The sequence below is a fragment of the Salmo salar genome, chromosome ssa09 (assembly GCF_905237065.1).
Source record: "Salmo salar chromosome ssa09, Ssal_v3.1, whole genome shotgun sequence".
NCBI lineage: Eukaryota > Metazoa > Chordata > Actinopteri > Salmoniformes > Salmonidae > Salmo > Salmo salar.
The window spans coordinates 22,889,546-22,903,636 of record NC_059450.1 but is presented as its reverse complement, the minus strand read 5'-3'; the positions used below and the strand labels follow the sequence as shown (position 1 = coordinate 22,903,636).

Here is a 14,091-nt window from a genome sequence, read left to right as displayed (position 1 = left end):
AAAGCCATGATCCCTGATTGAAGTGGATTTAACAGGTGACATCAATCAGTGTAGATGAAGGGGAGGAGACAGGTTAAAGAAGGATTTTTAAGCGACATTGATTATGTATGATTGCCATTCAGAGGGTGAATGGACAAGACAAAAACTAGGTGCAGCGGATTGAGAGTGTCAAGAACTGCAACACTGCTGGGTTTTTCACGCTCAATAGTTTCCTGTGTGTATCAAGAATGGTCCACCACCCAAAGGACATCCAGCCAACTTGACACAACTGTGGGAAGCATTGGAGTCAACATGGGCCAGCATCCCTGTGGAATGCTTTCATCACCTTGTTGAGTCCATGCTCGGTGAATTGAGGCTGTTCTGAGGGAAAAGGGGGTGAAACTCAATATTAGGAAGGTGTTCTTAATGTTTCGGACACTCAGTATACAGAACATAGTTAAATAATTTGCCTAGTGATCTGGAACGGAGATGTATGAAATTTATTTACAGTTCTAATTTCATTTACTGAAACATTCCTATGAAATTATCATCAACTACTATGCATATGTCAACACGGTATTGTTTTCTAACACACAATCTTGAAAATGTAAGAGACTTTGTCGTGTTAACCACCAACCCTGTACATTTCTACACCTGAGCCGCTGTTCTTCAGAACTACTAAAGCATGCTATTGAACATATGCACATGGCATGTGCAGGTCCTTGGCAGAAGCAGTCTTATCAGATCCATTCGTTACGCAAATAAAACAATGACAATGGCATGATAAGCATGCCCGGCCGGCGACAGCAATCAGTGAGAATAGGAGGGTATTTCTCCATGACACAGGCTATAAAACGCATCCATCCACTGTTGTGTTTGTATGCAGACAAAAGGCTCTGCAGGACACCAGAGAATGGAAAGCAGAGAGAACACCCATCTTATCTTTATGATGCTGCTGCCTCTGCTTCACATGGCCCAGGCTTTTACCACAGCTGGAGGTCCTCTTCTTTTAGTTTACACCTAACGTATACCCTCCCATTGTTTCCTATCCAGCGTTGTTTGTCTGCTATAGTTTTTGTTTATTGAGGCGTCGATATGGAAATGCCAACTCAGGAACTACAGGCTGACAAAAAATATTCTCTACTAAGATATGAATATCAATGTGAAATGTCCTTACATACTATATATTGTACTTTCTCCAGAATACAGGTTGGATAAAATGTACAAAGAGTTACATTGTGACAGACAGTTACATTATTAGAGTTACCATTTGAAATTAGTTACCTGGTTGTAGTGTGTGGTTACATACAGTATCACAGAGAAATCAACATTCCATGAAAGTACATGCTGTTGGTGCAAATAATTGTAGGAAAATGACCCCGCAAGAGACAGGGAGAAGGAAGGAGATAATGTTCTTAAAGCTGCTGCCAGGCATACAGTCCAGTCTGAATTTGATGCCATTGCACAATATAATATAGCAAGTTAATATTTCCAGATATCTGACCGGGTCTGTCATTAGGAACATGCTGAAACCGGCAAAAGCACAAATGTCCCTCTCTAACATAGAGAGCTCTATATCGAAATAGACAAGCTACAACTTATGAAATGGGCCCTTTATTAAAATTGGGTTATTATGGAGAACAATATTGTGTGATTTATGGAGCGGTAATATAACAAACTGTTTTCCCTACTTAATCACATTTATGTAATGTGAATCCAGCTGTAAAGTGGTGTGGGATAGATGGATGTCACCATGGCATCGTTTGGCTGTATGAAGAGAGCATGGCCACCTGATGCCATAGCTTCTACTGTAATATCCCATAAACCTTAATACAATCATCTCTCTTGGTACAGTAATGTCTCCATGCCTCCAGGAAAGTATGGGAAGACCCTCATAAGATGATAAGTCTATTTTACCTCCTCTCCTGTGCTGGTTAGATCTGCTTGTCTCAGATGGAATAATTACTAAAAACACTGCTGTACCTCTCCCTTTCAAAGGAGAGATGAAGTTGAATCATGGAAAAAGATAAAAGCCAGACAACCTGTACAGTCCATCCTTCAGTTTAACAGCCAGAGAATGCACCACTGAGCAAATGAAGGTGGGCTCATGGGAAGAGAGGAATCTCATTATGGTGAGGGAGGGCACTTCTTGGTGGTGAGAGAGTTGGGCTGGGGGCTTACAGTAAGTGTTTCTGTGTGTGGGTGTGTTGCACTGATTCCATGATATCTGCTTCCTTCCTCTCTAAGGGGACTCTGGCCTATTATTCACGGAGGCCATCTGACTATCTGGAGCACTGCTTGGCATTGATGCAGTGACTTACAATCGGTGGACAAGTCTAGCATCAGCATTTCGCAGTAGGTGGTTTGCTATCTCCTGGTAGGTGGTTTGCTGTCTCCTGGGCTGGTGACCTAATCGTTGGAGCTAGCAATGAGATCCCTAATCCATCAAAGTGACATGATCAATCCCCCCATGGCCAACACCTTCAGCTAGCGCAGGCTTCCACAGACAGCCAAGAGCCTCTACACACACCCAACAGCTGCTTCGCCACGATTCCCAAAGCGGTCACACTTGCTTAGCGACAGGAACACTGAGGCACGGTCGCCAGAGAGAAAAAAGAGAACTGGTCGAAAGGCTCAAGAAAAAACAGTAGGCCTACTGAGAGAGAGCTTCATTCCAGACAGACAGACAGACAGACAGACAGACAGACAGACAGACAGACAGACAGACAGACAGACAGACAGACAGACAGACAGACAGACAGACAGACAGACAGACAGACAGACAGACAGACAGACAGACAGACAGAGATGAAGTCATAGCTTTCTAAAAGTTTCAGTGTCCTTTTCCCTAATCTGATCACTGTGTCTGCTGTGTGGGGTCCTGGAGGCCGGGGTAATCTCATTACTATTTCCCATGTAGAGGGGCTGCCGCCCGCGGGGCCCTGGCCCCATGCCCCACACACAACAAGCCGGCACACACACACACAGATCTAATCAGGTGATATGCAAACCATTGATTTTCAGCTCTTCTCCGGTATGGGTTTGAATAGGATTTCTATTGATGCGATCAAGCCGACTGGGCCGTGAAGAAAGGAGAGGAGACAGGATGGAGAGATTGAGACAAGGTGAGGCAGAACTGCGTGACGAAGCAGATTCTCCGTGTCTGGTCATCCTCATCTCTATATTCCCCATGGCTCCAACAACACCAGGCATGGTCATTTAGAAGGGTTGGAATTCCATCTTCTGGAAGTTAACCACCCAAAACAGAAAATATTTTCCCATTGTCTCTTTTATTGAAGAAGAGAGAAATCAATTTACTAGCCTTTTTTCAATATTTACCTTTTTACACAAGTCCTGTCTTGCACATTGATAAGGAGTTTGTCAATCTGACAATTCTAAATGAACAACAGGCCTGAATCTACTTGTCACGTCCTGACCAGTATAGAGGATATTTTGTTATTGTAGTTTGGTCAGGACGTGGCAGAGGGTAGTTTATTTACGTATTACAGGGTTTTTTGGTCACTGGTCTATGTTTGTATTTCTATGTGTATGTTCTAGGATAGTTTTATATGTGTAGGTTGGGTGCTGGACTCTCAATTGGAGGCAGGTGTTTCTAGTTGCCTCTGATTGGGAGTCCTATAAATAGGTGTGTGTTTTTGTTTGTCACTTGTGGGTAGTTGTTTGAGAGCACTGCTTTTGTTGAGCCTGCGGCTCTGTTCCTGTCGTTAGTTTGTTTATTGTTTTTCCGTGGTGTTCTCATTTTATTTAATAAATATGTTGAGCACGTAACCCGCTGCGCCTTGGTCCCATTCTCTCTTCCACGACAGCTGTGACACTACTTTAGTTCAATCACAGAAATTCTCAAAACATATTTTTTAAATAACAATGGGATAGATTCTGTTTAGCATCAAAAGCCACAAAACCAAAGGAAAGTAACATTGATGAGAACAGGAGAAAATATACGTTGTACTTTGGTCTCTCTTCTGGTCTCATCTAAAATATCCTGGAGAGAGGAGGGAAGTGTCATTCCTGTAATCTTCCCTGCTGTCTTGGTCAAGATTTGGCCTTTGAACTGCACTGTTAGGTTACCAAACGTCTGTAGCACCCGAATGGTTTTGTCAAAAAACTAATATGGAAAGGGGAGACCCTCACGGACACGATGGCGTTCTCTGTTTTGTTCTACAACCCCTACAAGTGTCACTGGACTCGTCTGAAAGTAAGCCAGTACCGGTTGTAAAGAATTATGGAAGTGTGGAAGTAGTTTTCTGCCAACAAAAAAATGATTTAAATGTGTAAAAAATATATACATATTTCCTGAGTTTTCTTAGACTGCTATAGCAGTAAAGACCAAACTCAATATTTTATCAAATAATCCTAAAATTCTAAATCAAGTAGCTAAATGATCCATGGTATAGCCACTTTAAAACAATTCCATATCATGGTTTTCCACATGGTTTCCCACGTTTACAGAGACTTTCCCTGGAAGGATCTGTAGTGGTTGACCATTTAACAAATAAAAGTATGGATACATCTTCTCTGTAAATTTGTGATTAAATGTTCTGAGGGTTTGTGTATATGAACTAAGATCAATGAAGGACACCTCCTGTTTGTCCCACTTCAGCAAAACTCTGATCCTCTGGGTCTTCTTCTTCATTTTATAAGGTTCACCATTAGCTACCCCAACAGCCCATATGCCACATTCTTCTTCAATTAACCCATGTTTCCTACTAACAGACTCACTGGCCACCCCTACCCTCCAGTCATCATTTTCTCCGACTTCCACATCCCAGAAGTGTGTCCCTGAAGTGAACCCCTCTGAACCCAGGATGTCACGGTATGAATCAAACCTCTCTGGGTTGTCTGGGAGACTCTGTCCTTTATCTTCAGATCGTAGGCTGGTCAGATCTTCAGATGGATAGAGATAGGGATGTGCAGTGTTTGGTTCTAGAACTACAGGCATGTATTTCACTGCCCCCTGCATCTTCTCCCAGACCTGGAACTTGAGATTGCCCAGGTGTTTGGCCAAGTTGATCAGTGCTCCTGAGTCCAGCTGTGGGTCCTGAGGCGCACTCTGTGCTCTCTCCATTATAGTCTTGTAGCTCTGCAGAAACAACAAATCATCCACTGCCAGGTTCTCCTCCACAGCCCTGATTGTGTCCGACAGAGAGGATATCATCTCACTTATCTCCTTCACTCTCTCCTTTATCCTTTTATTCTTCTCCTCCTCTTCCTCCTTCAGCACAGCTAGCCTCTCCACCTCCTCTTCTCTCAGGAAGCAGTGTAGCTTCTCAAACTCTTTCATTATCTGCTTCTCTGCTAGCTGGGCCTGCGCCCTGATGTGAGCAGCCATTTTGTCACAGTTTAGCTTGGCTTTGCAGAAGGCAGACATTTTCTCCTCCAAGGCCTTCAGTGTGGGTCTGAGCCCCTCCCTCCTCTGGCCTGCTGCCTTCACGAGAGAGCAGAAGCTGTGGTCTGCATGCTCCGACACACACTCCACACACACCAGACATTCATCCTCAAGGCAGAAGAGCTGGAGCCTCTGGGAGTGTAAACCACACGCACCCTGTAACCCCCTGTGGCTGGTGTTTTCACCCTGTGAGGGCCCCTCTGCCGCCTCCTCGGTGGGCCCAGGAGTGTCCTTAATCTCCCTCTCCCTCAGTAGAGTCTCACAGACATGCCTCAGGGCCAGGTTGGGAGGCGACTGGTCTCTGGAGGACCTTCTGCAGACTGGGCAGTCCTGCGTCTCCTGTTTACTCCAGCTTTCCTCCAGACAGGCCTTGCAGAAGCTGTGGCTGCAGAGCAGGATCACTGGCTCCCTGAATATCTGATAGCACACTCTACATGACAGGTCCTCTTCCAGGAGAGAGAAATTGGCTGCCATCCTCACAGGAGTGCTGTAGAGTAAGTGAGAGAGTATGAGTTAAAAATGAGAGAATGTGTGTGTGTGTGCCTGCGTGTGTGTGCCTGCGTGTGTGTGCCTGCGTGTGTGTGCCTGCATGTGTGTGCCTGCGTGTGTGTGTCTGCGTGTGTAAGAGGGAGAGTAAGGGTGAGTGAATAGGAGATGTGGGAGAGAGATAGAAACTAAACTTAAGGCTCTCAGAAATGAAACTTCCCATTTTGGCACACTACCCAAAATCTGCCCAACAACCCAACATTGCGAAGTTTTGTAGTATTTATTCGGTCTTCAAAATTTGACCAAACACTTTTCTACATGAATTTATAACATACTGTAACATATTACCATTTGATTGCATTTACTGTGGGCTTTTTTAGACCAGTCATAAAAAATTATAATTTAAACCAACCTGCTTTCAGAGAAGGACTTTAATATATCAATTTACATTGTTGACAAAGCAGAAGTTTATTGGTTTCTCTCACCAGTCAGAAAGAAAATATGTGGATGGCCAACACCCACACCTTGGGTGCAGAGTTTAATGTTTCCGGGAACAGGAAAAGGGATATGTGAAGTCAAGAGTGGAGGCGGAGACCGACTACCAAACTTCAGTGATTTCAAAACGCTGCTCAGCAGTCAACCATGACTACCTTAATGTACACTACATGACTAAAGGTATGTGGACACCTGCTCATTGAACATCTCATTCCAAAATCATTGGTATTTGTATTTATTAGGATCCCCATTTGCTGCTTCCAAGGCAGCAACTACTCTTCCTAGGGTCCAAACACATTAAGGCACTTACATTACACAAAAAACTAAAGATAAAACAGTACATCATATAACATTTTTACGCCACTACATATGTACAATACAAAATGTATAATACCAGCATACAACAATATTACAAAGTACGTGTGCGTATCCGTGTGTCTGTACCTGTGTGTGTGTGTGTGTGTCTATTCACAGTCCCCACTCTTCCATGAGGTGTATTTTTAGTTGTTTTTTAAAATCTGATTCTACTGCTTGTATCAGTTACCTGATGTGGAATAAAGTTACATGTAGTCATAGCTCTATGTGGTATTGTGCACCTCCCATAGTCTGTTCTGGACTTGGGGATTGTGAAGAGACCTCTGGTGGCATGTCTTGTGGGGTATGTCATGGGCATTAATATGGAGTTGGTCCCCACCTTTGCTGCTATAACAGCCTCCACTCTTCTGGGAAGGCTTTCCACTAGATATTGGTGCATTACTGCGGGGACTTGCTTCCATTCAGACACAAGAGCATTAGTGAGGTTGGGCACTGATGTTGGGCGATTAGGCCTGGCTCACAGTCGGCGTTCCAATTCATCTCCAAAGCTGTTCAATGGCGTTGAGGTCAGGGCTCTGTGCAGGCCAGTCAAGTTCTTCCACACCTATCTCAACAAACCTTTTTTGTATGGACCTCGCTTTGTACATGGGGGCATTGTTATGCTGAAACAGGAAAGGGCCTTTCCCAAACTGTTGTCACAAAGTTGGAAGCACAGAATTGTTTAGAATGTCATTGTATACTGTAGCGTTAAGATTTCCCTTCGCTGGAACTAAGGGGCCTAGCCCGAACCATGAAAAACAGCCCCAGACCATTATTCCTCCTCCGCCAAACTTTACAGTTGGCACTATGCATTGGGGCAGGTAGCGTTCTCTAAACCCAGATTCGTCCGTTGGACTGCCAGATGGTGAAACGTGATTCATCACTCCGGAGAATGCGTTTCCACTGCTCCAGAGTCCAATGGCGGCGAGTTTTACACCGCTTCAGCCGACGCTTGGCATTGTGTATGCTGATCTTAGGCTTGTGTGCGGCTGCTTGGCCATGGAAACCCATTTCATGAAGCTCCCGACGAACAGTTCTTATGCTGACATTGCTTCCAGAGGTAGTTTGGAACTCGGTAGTGAGTGTTGCAACCGAGGACAGACCATTTTTACGCCCTCACATGCATTATAGCTTTGAAATTAAAAAAAGAGAAGAAAAAGAGAAATAAAGAAGTAGAGAAAGAGTCTTCTAAAGTGTATATTATATTAGAACGCATTAAAAGTGGTATGTATAGTTTTGACAAACTCTCCTATGTATTTATTTGGACAGTGAAGCTACAACTTCTAAATTGTCTCTATATGCCAGCATTTGGGATTTGAGATCAAGTATTTTTTGTTACCTTTATTTAACTAGGCAAGTCAGTTAAGAACACATTCTTATTTTCCATGACAGTCTAGGAACAGTGGGTTAACTGCCTTATTCAGGGGCAGAACAACACATTTTGACCTTGTCAGCTCAGGGATTTGATCTTGCAACCGTTCAGTTACTAGTTCAACGCTCTAACCACTAGGCTACCTGCTGCCCCAATGAGGTGAAATATATGAGGTAAAAGTACAGAATTTTCAGGTATTTTCATATCTGTTTTACCGTTTAGAAATGAATGCACTTTATGTATCTAGTCCCCCCATTTGAACCCGTCATAAGTATTTGGACAAATTAATTAATAGCGTATTCAATTTAATCTAAGTTTAGTATTCCTAGCATACAATAACTACTGTTCATCAAGCTTGTTACTACAAATGTGTTGGTTGCATTTGCAGTTTGTTTTGATTGTGTTTTGAATTGCACAAATGATGCACAAATATCATGCCCCCATAACAAGGTTAGCATTTTTTGGGGGTGGGGTGGGGTGGGGGGTATGATCTTTATTCCTCTAACTTTCTCACTCATCATTATCCACAATTCATTCATGATTATCCATAATCATGGTAGCATCCACATTCATGTAGAAGTGTTCAGAAACATCTTATTTTCTTATTTACAATAAAAGTCACTTCAAAATGTCACTGAATTATTAATCATTCAGTTTCTATTGGGCAAAACATAATCCGAAACACAACCATAACAAACTGAAAATACATAGAGCCACAAGCTTGATGTAGTCATTGCTTGCTAGGTATATGGCACCAAATACTAAACTAATGACACCTTTAATACACTATGTTGATTTGTCCAAAAACATATAAAAAACTTCAAACTAAAAGGTGACATTGTACTGTCGCCTCAAATGAAACATTTGATCTCAAATCCAAAATGCTGGAGTATAGAGCCAAATGTTGACATATTTAAGCCTCACTGTCTGAATTGATACGTAGGGGAGGGTACATTTTTATATAACTGTTTGGATTAGCAGAAACTGCCTCAGTGACTGCATCCTGAGGGATAAGGCATAAGGGAACAGAGGAAGGTTAATGGAAAAGCAGCACTGATGATAATCTAAGGCCCAAACAGAGATGACTGCTGCTGCAACACTCCCCCAAGGGACCGTTTAATGACTGGCATAAAAAATCATTATGAGAGACAAAAACAGTCCTGCTCCAAAATAACCCTTCTCCCCCTATTCCCCTCCCTCTACAGTTGTGGTAGTCAAACTCCAGGAACTGCAGTGTTTCACCATTTTATTTATTTACAAAAAAATAGAATCATTCATTATTTAAGAGTACAGATTATTGAATGGGACAACAAACGTTTTTGAGAAAGAGAATTGGAAAATAACATTTTATTGAATAAATGCAACAATGTTTTCATTTTGATAAGAGTTCAAAATGTAAATGCAACAATGTTTTAGTTGTTCATTATATTTGGGGTGAGGTGGGGTCGCGAGAAATTCTGGCAAAAAGAAATGGGGTCCCCGCTGTAAAAGTTTGAATACCACTGCTCTACAGGCTCCCAAAACTCCTAATTTATGATAATCATGATGGTAATGAACATGTTACTTCAAACACTATTACTGTCAGTGGGGCCACAATGTTTGTTTTTTCGTTCTGGTGTGTTTGCTGTGAGCAACAACCCTTGTTATGTCCCTGACATATGTTGATGTTACACACCACCCTTCAGACTTCAAGACTCCACATGAGACGTATGTTCATACCATGGAATAATTCCTTTATTCATTTCCATTATCAAATTCATTCGTCATGGAAGTCATGTAACCCATTCCTGGCTACCCTCACTAAATTCAACTCACAGGTTGACAAATGAATCAGAATCAGGAATTAAGGCTTAATATTGATTTAAAGAACAAGGCTGTAGAATTAACATGAGCATCGATCATACCAGGCTTACCAAAGCAGTGGGGATATCTTTGGAATTCATTATCCAAATTACACCAATGAGTTTCTACGGCTCAATTTGCCTCGAAATTACAGGGGTTAGTCCTTACATAAGCCGCCATGCTATTCTTGCACGAAAAAGAGATGAGAGAGAGAGAGAGAGGCGAGGGAGAGCATTGTTACAGATGCCATGCAGACAGGCTATGCTGAAAGATTCCTCAGGGATGGTTTCAGACAGAGCATATTGTTTACTTAGTGTTTGTGAATGTAAACAGCCAATCAGAGAGATAAGGAATGGCTACATCAGAAATACAACCACACACACATCTGACTCACTGTTAGTTCTTTCCCATGTGAGTTTAAAAACAACAATATTTACAGAAGAGTCCTGATCCTTTGACTTTGGTTATCTCCATTGATTATGTGAAGGCGAGAGGATGTGAAGGAAGTGGGAGTAATGTCGCAGCCTCTGAGGGTCCATGAATCGTCTCCTGCTCTTTTTATAATGAAAATCTCATTACCAAGATTTAATGGCCTTCGAGGTTCTCAGCAGAAATAAACTAACCCTTCAATGGAAATGACATGATGATTACTATAAGTCACAGATATGATAAAGCTGGCCACTTATTGAACTGCGAACTGAATCCAATTAGGGAAAATTCATATTCAACTAGGATTTTGTGGGGATGTTTGTCAAATTGTACCATGTATAGACAGTTACAAAGTCATTATAACTCAGGAGCTGCCAGTGTCTTTCTACAATAGAGGAGAGATAACCTAGAGAAGATAGGCTGAGGCAGTGATTTGTGTGGCCCTCACCAACAGTCTAATTTATTGGTCACCAGGGAATGTTAGATAGACTTCCATGTCCAGTAGAACATGGCTTCATATTTCCATTAGAAATCCTCAGATCCCATACCGGGTATATATTTCAGACACATCCGTCTGGCCTGGTCCACTGAGGCTTGCTGAAACTCCAGGAGGCAGAGCGAATCCCCGTCTCAGTCTCAGACAATAGGGGCAGGGGCTGGGGTGGTAACCAAAGAGGGCTCCCTCTCCCCTTCCTGTCCTAATATCAGAGGATGTAGCTGTTGGCACAGGCTCTAGTCCCCCTCAGATAATTAAAAGTGAGTTATAAATCAGTGTAAGCGGTAATCACACAAGCCCCTGCCAACCCAACCCCCCATCTCCAGTAAAACAAAGTCCCCACTCTAACACATACCCTGCAACTATCTGATCTGAGAATGGATATGTGTTTCATGACAACCACCTCCCATGTTGAAATAATACATCTCTAATGTCCTGAGTCAGTTTAATGTTTAAATCGATTCCATCGGCTAGAAGAGAGCTGAGAGGCTAGCGATGACATCATACTTGCTCCTTTTCAGCAAACCTTTTGTGCTGTACTGCTCTGTTTTTACATACAATCTGTGATATATTCCTGATTGTACATCTTACATTTGCCCTGGGTCAACAACATACTCACTGTAAGCTTATATTAAATAAATATCAATATTTAGTGAAAGCCTTGATCAGGCAGAAAAGGTTGCAGCAATGCCCATAAGATTAATGGAATAAAAGCTGAGCGCCACTACACGTCTTACCATGCAGTGACGACCTTGTGTGTTTGGAAGGTGGGGCAGGAAATGCATGTGGGGGAGGAGGTGATGCAGCGCATCAAGGACTGTATTGATTTGCGAAAGAATATTTGCGAAAAGCGTGAGACATGAAAAATAAAGTATTGAGCTGCTTAGAAAACATGTTCATTAAAACAGGGAGGGAAAGGGGAATAGACAAGCTCGATAATGGCTCTGAAATGGCCCCCGTGAACAGAAACAGCACTGAGAAAAGGTTACATTAATGCACTAAAGGAAACCCATCAGCAGTAACACAAAGTACAGAAGAGATTTTTAAACCATACCTTGATGTGTCTTCACTGCCTTCTATAGGGTTCTGTGATTTCCACACTCCTACTCCTCTCTCATTGGCCAAGGCTAAATCCTTCTGACAATAGACAGCCCAAAGACAAAATTTCAGACCATATGTCATCATCTCAGAACCACTGAATAAGTTACCTTTTATATACTCTCTGATTCTATGCTACCCTGAGCCCCCCTGTTGCTCACTCATTTCCTTCGTTCCCTGCCAATGTTTTTTCTGCAGCAGAAAAACATTGTCAGGAAGGAAACGAGGGCGACATTGAGTGAGAGTGGTAAATGTAGAGGGCGATTTGGTAATTTGACTGCAGAAAACTGTTTTAATACCAAACAATTGTCCTAATTCACAGGCTATTGAAATCTGTAATGTTATACAGTGGTATGAGTGACAAAATGCCCAAAGGGCAACTACTAAAATCAGGTAGACAAGCAGAAGTGAGTAGTGACAGAAGACATTATGTGTTGCTCAATGCATGCAAAGATATCAAGCATCGAAGACCAGATAGCAATACAGCCAAGACAGATTAGACCTGCTTTAAGGCATTAATCAAAACATTTAGTTTACTTATCCATTTACTTAACCCCTGGATCACAAGTCATTACTGAGATTTCCTGCTAATCAGTACACAAAGGCCTTGTGAATCCTCTGTTCTGCATGTCTGTCTATGTCTGTGTCTGTGAAAGCCCCCCCGTAATCAATAAGGTTGTAAGCTGTGTGTTTAAATCACTTTGACCTCGGTTCTTAGGTAAACATCCACGTGAATGACAAGACGGCTATAGTTTTATAGTCAGTGTTTTTTTTCGGCCCCAATTCTAAACAATAAGTTATTTTTAATGTGGACCTGTGATTACATTGTCACGGTGAAATATTGGGGCCCTTGGCTGCTTAGGAAATGAACGGCCGAACGTGAATTACTACAACAGCATATATTACGCCAGTGAGCCAGGTGAGGCAATCTTCATAAATTCTAATCTCATTTTAACAGACCTGGCAGACTCAGCCAGTAGCAGGAGACGTCATGCTTTGGGGAGATGGGGCAATGGGGGACAACGCTCTGGATGTTACAGGCGGATCGAGTAGCGGTCAGGACAGCGGTTGTAACATGCTGGGGACTGCTTTGACTGACTGATAGGGAACAGCTGATTCCTTTTCATGACAGTTAAATGAGAGAGAAAGAGAGAAAATAGAGCCTTAGTTGAGAAAGTGGGTGAGTGTTGAGTGGGCATCTAATTTAAAACAAATTGTTTATACTTTTCTAGGTGACAGGTGTCCAGTTTTTATTTATTCCCTCACGTCCGCATGACACTGAGGCGTGAGGTCACAAATCAGAGCGGTGCCTCCCAGTGTAGTGCGGAGTGGAGAGGAGGTGCATGTCACAGCCCTGTCAGGAGGTCCTGCCATCCTAGTTTATTCTCTGCCGTGGACCACAAGTGATCACAGTTTGATGGTTCAAACTCTGCTCTCCTCACAGGACATTTGTTATAGACATTTGGTGTGTCACAAAGCTGTCACCCAGGATTCAGGGCCTGTGGGAGGCTAAAACCATGATAGCACACATCCTATTAGCAGCATGTTGATCTCCTCACAGTGTTCCTATCAGACCTTCTATACCATCAATACTCTCCACCTCCCAGTACAAATTAGGTGCCAAAGCCTCATATAACATGAGAAGAATATATTATAGGGAGAGCTTACTGTGGGTGTGCTTCTGTAGGTTGGATTGTGATTACCCAGAGTACATCTCCACTGTGAGGGGAATACTGAGCTTACATTCAAATCACACCGGTTACGGTTGGCTGCTGCTGCTAATCGAATATAACATCTAAATGTGCATCTTTTTTCTCCAAAAGATGTATACATTATACATGAACAGCTGACACATCATACATTAACCTTTGCACAGCTGACAAGTCATTACGTATGCTAGTTAAGTTAGATCAGATGCATTAGAGGTTGGAGGTGGATTCACCATAAGTTAATTTCTGCCTCAACCTTTCTACCTAGCAATGTCTCTTCTTCCTTAAAATATATTTTTCAGAAAGTCTCAATTGGGACTGGACACATAAGAAGCATTAAATATTGGGGGATTTTTAAGTAGCGTTATCAGTGGCCCACAGTCTGAGTAGGGCCAGTATTTTGGCACCCTCTCACCCCAGGATA

General features: G+C 42.5%; 1 protein-coding gene across 1 annotated transcript; it reads right to left on the bottom strand.

Moving 5' to 3' along the window:
- Nucleotides 1-244: 244 nt before the first annotated feature.
- LOC106611090 (nuclear factor 7, brain) lies at nucleotides 245-12,277 on the bottom strand. The gene is made up of 2 exons (XM_014210953.2): nucleotides 11,915-12,277; nucleotides 245-5,873 (listed from the first exon to the last, which is right to left on the bottom strand). The coding sequence occupies exons 1-2, from the start codon at nucleotides 12,043-12,045 to the stop codon at nucleotides 4,400-4,402; spliced, it is 1,605 nt and encodes a 534-aa protein (XP_014066428.2). The 5' UTR covers nucleotides 12,046-12,277; the 3' UTR covers nucleotides 245-4,399.
- Between the last annotated feature and the right edge of the window lie 1,814 nt (nucleotides 12,278-14,091).

Excerpts from the sequence above, each read along its gene's own strand:
- LOC106611090 (XM_014210953.2), bottom strand. The coding sequence starts at position 12,045 with ATGATGACATATGGTCTGAAATTTTGTCTTTGGGCTGTCTATTGTCAG. Across the intron at positions 5,874-11,914 it reads GGCAGTGAAGACACATCAAG|CACTCCTGTGAGGATGGCAG; the intron begins GTATGGTTTAAA and ends CTTACTCTACAG.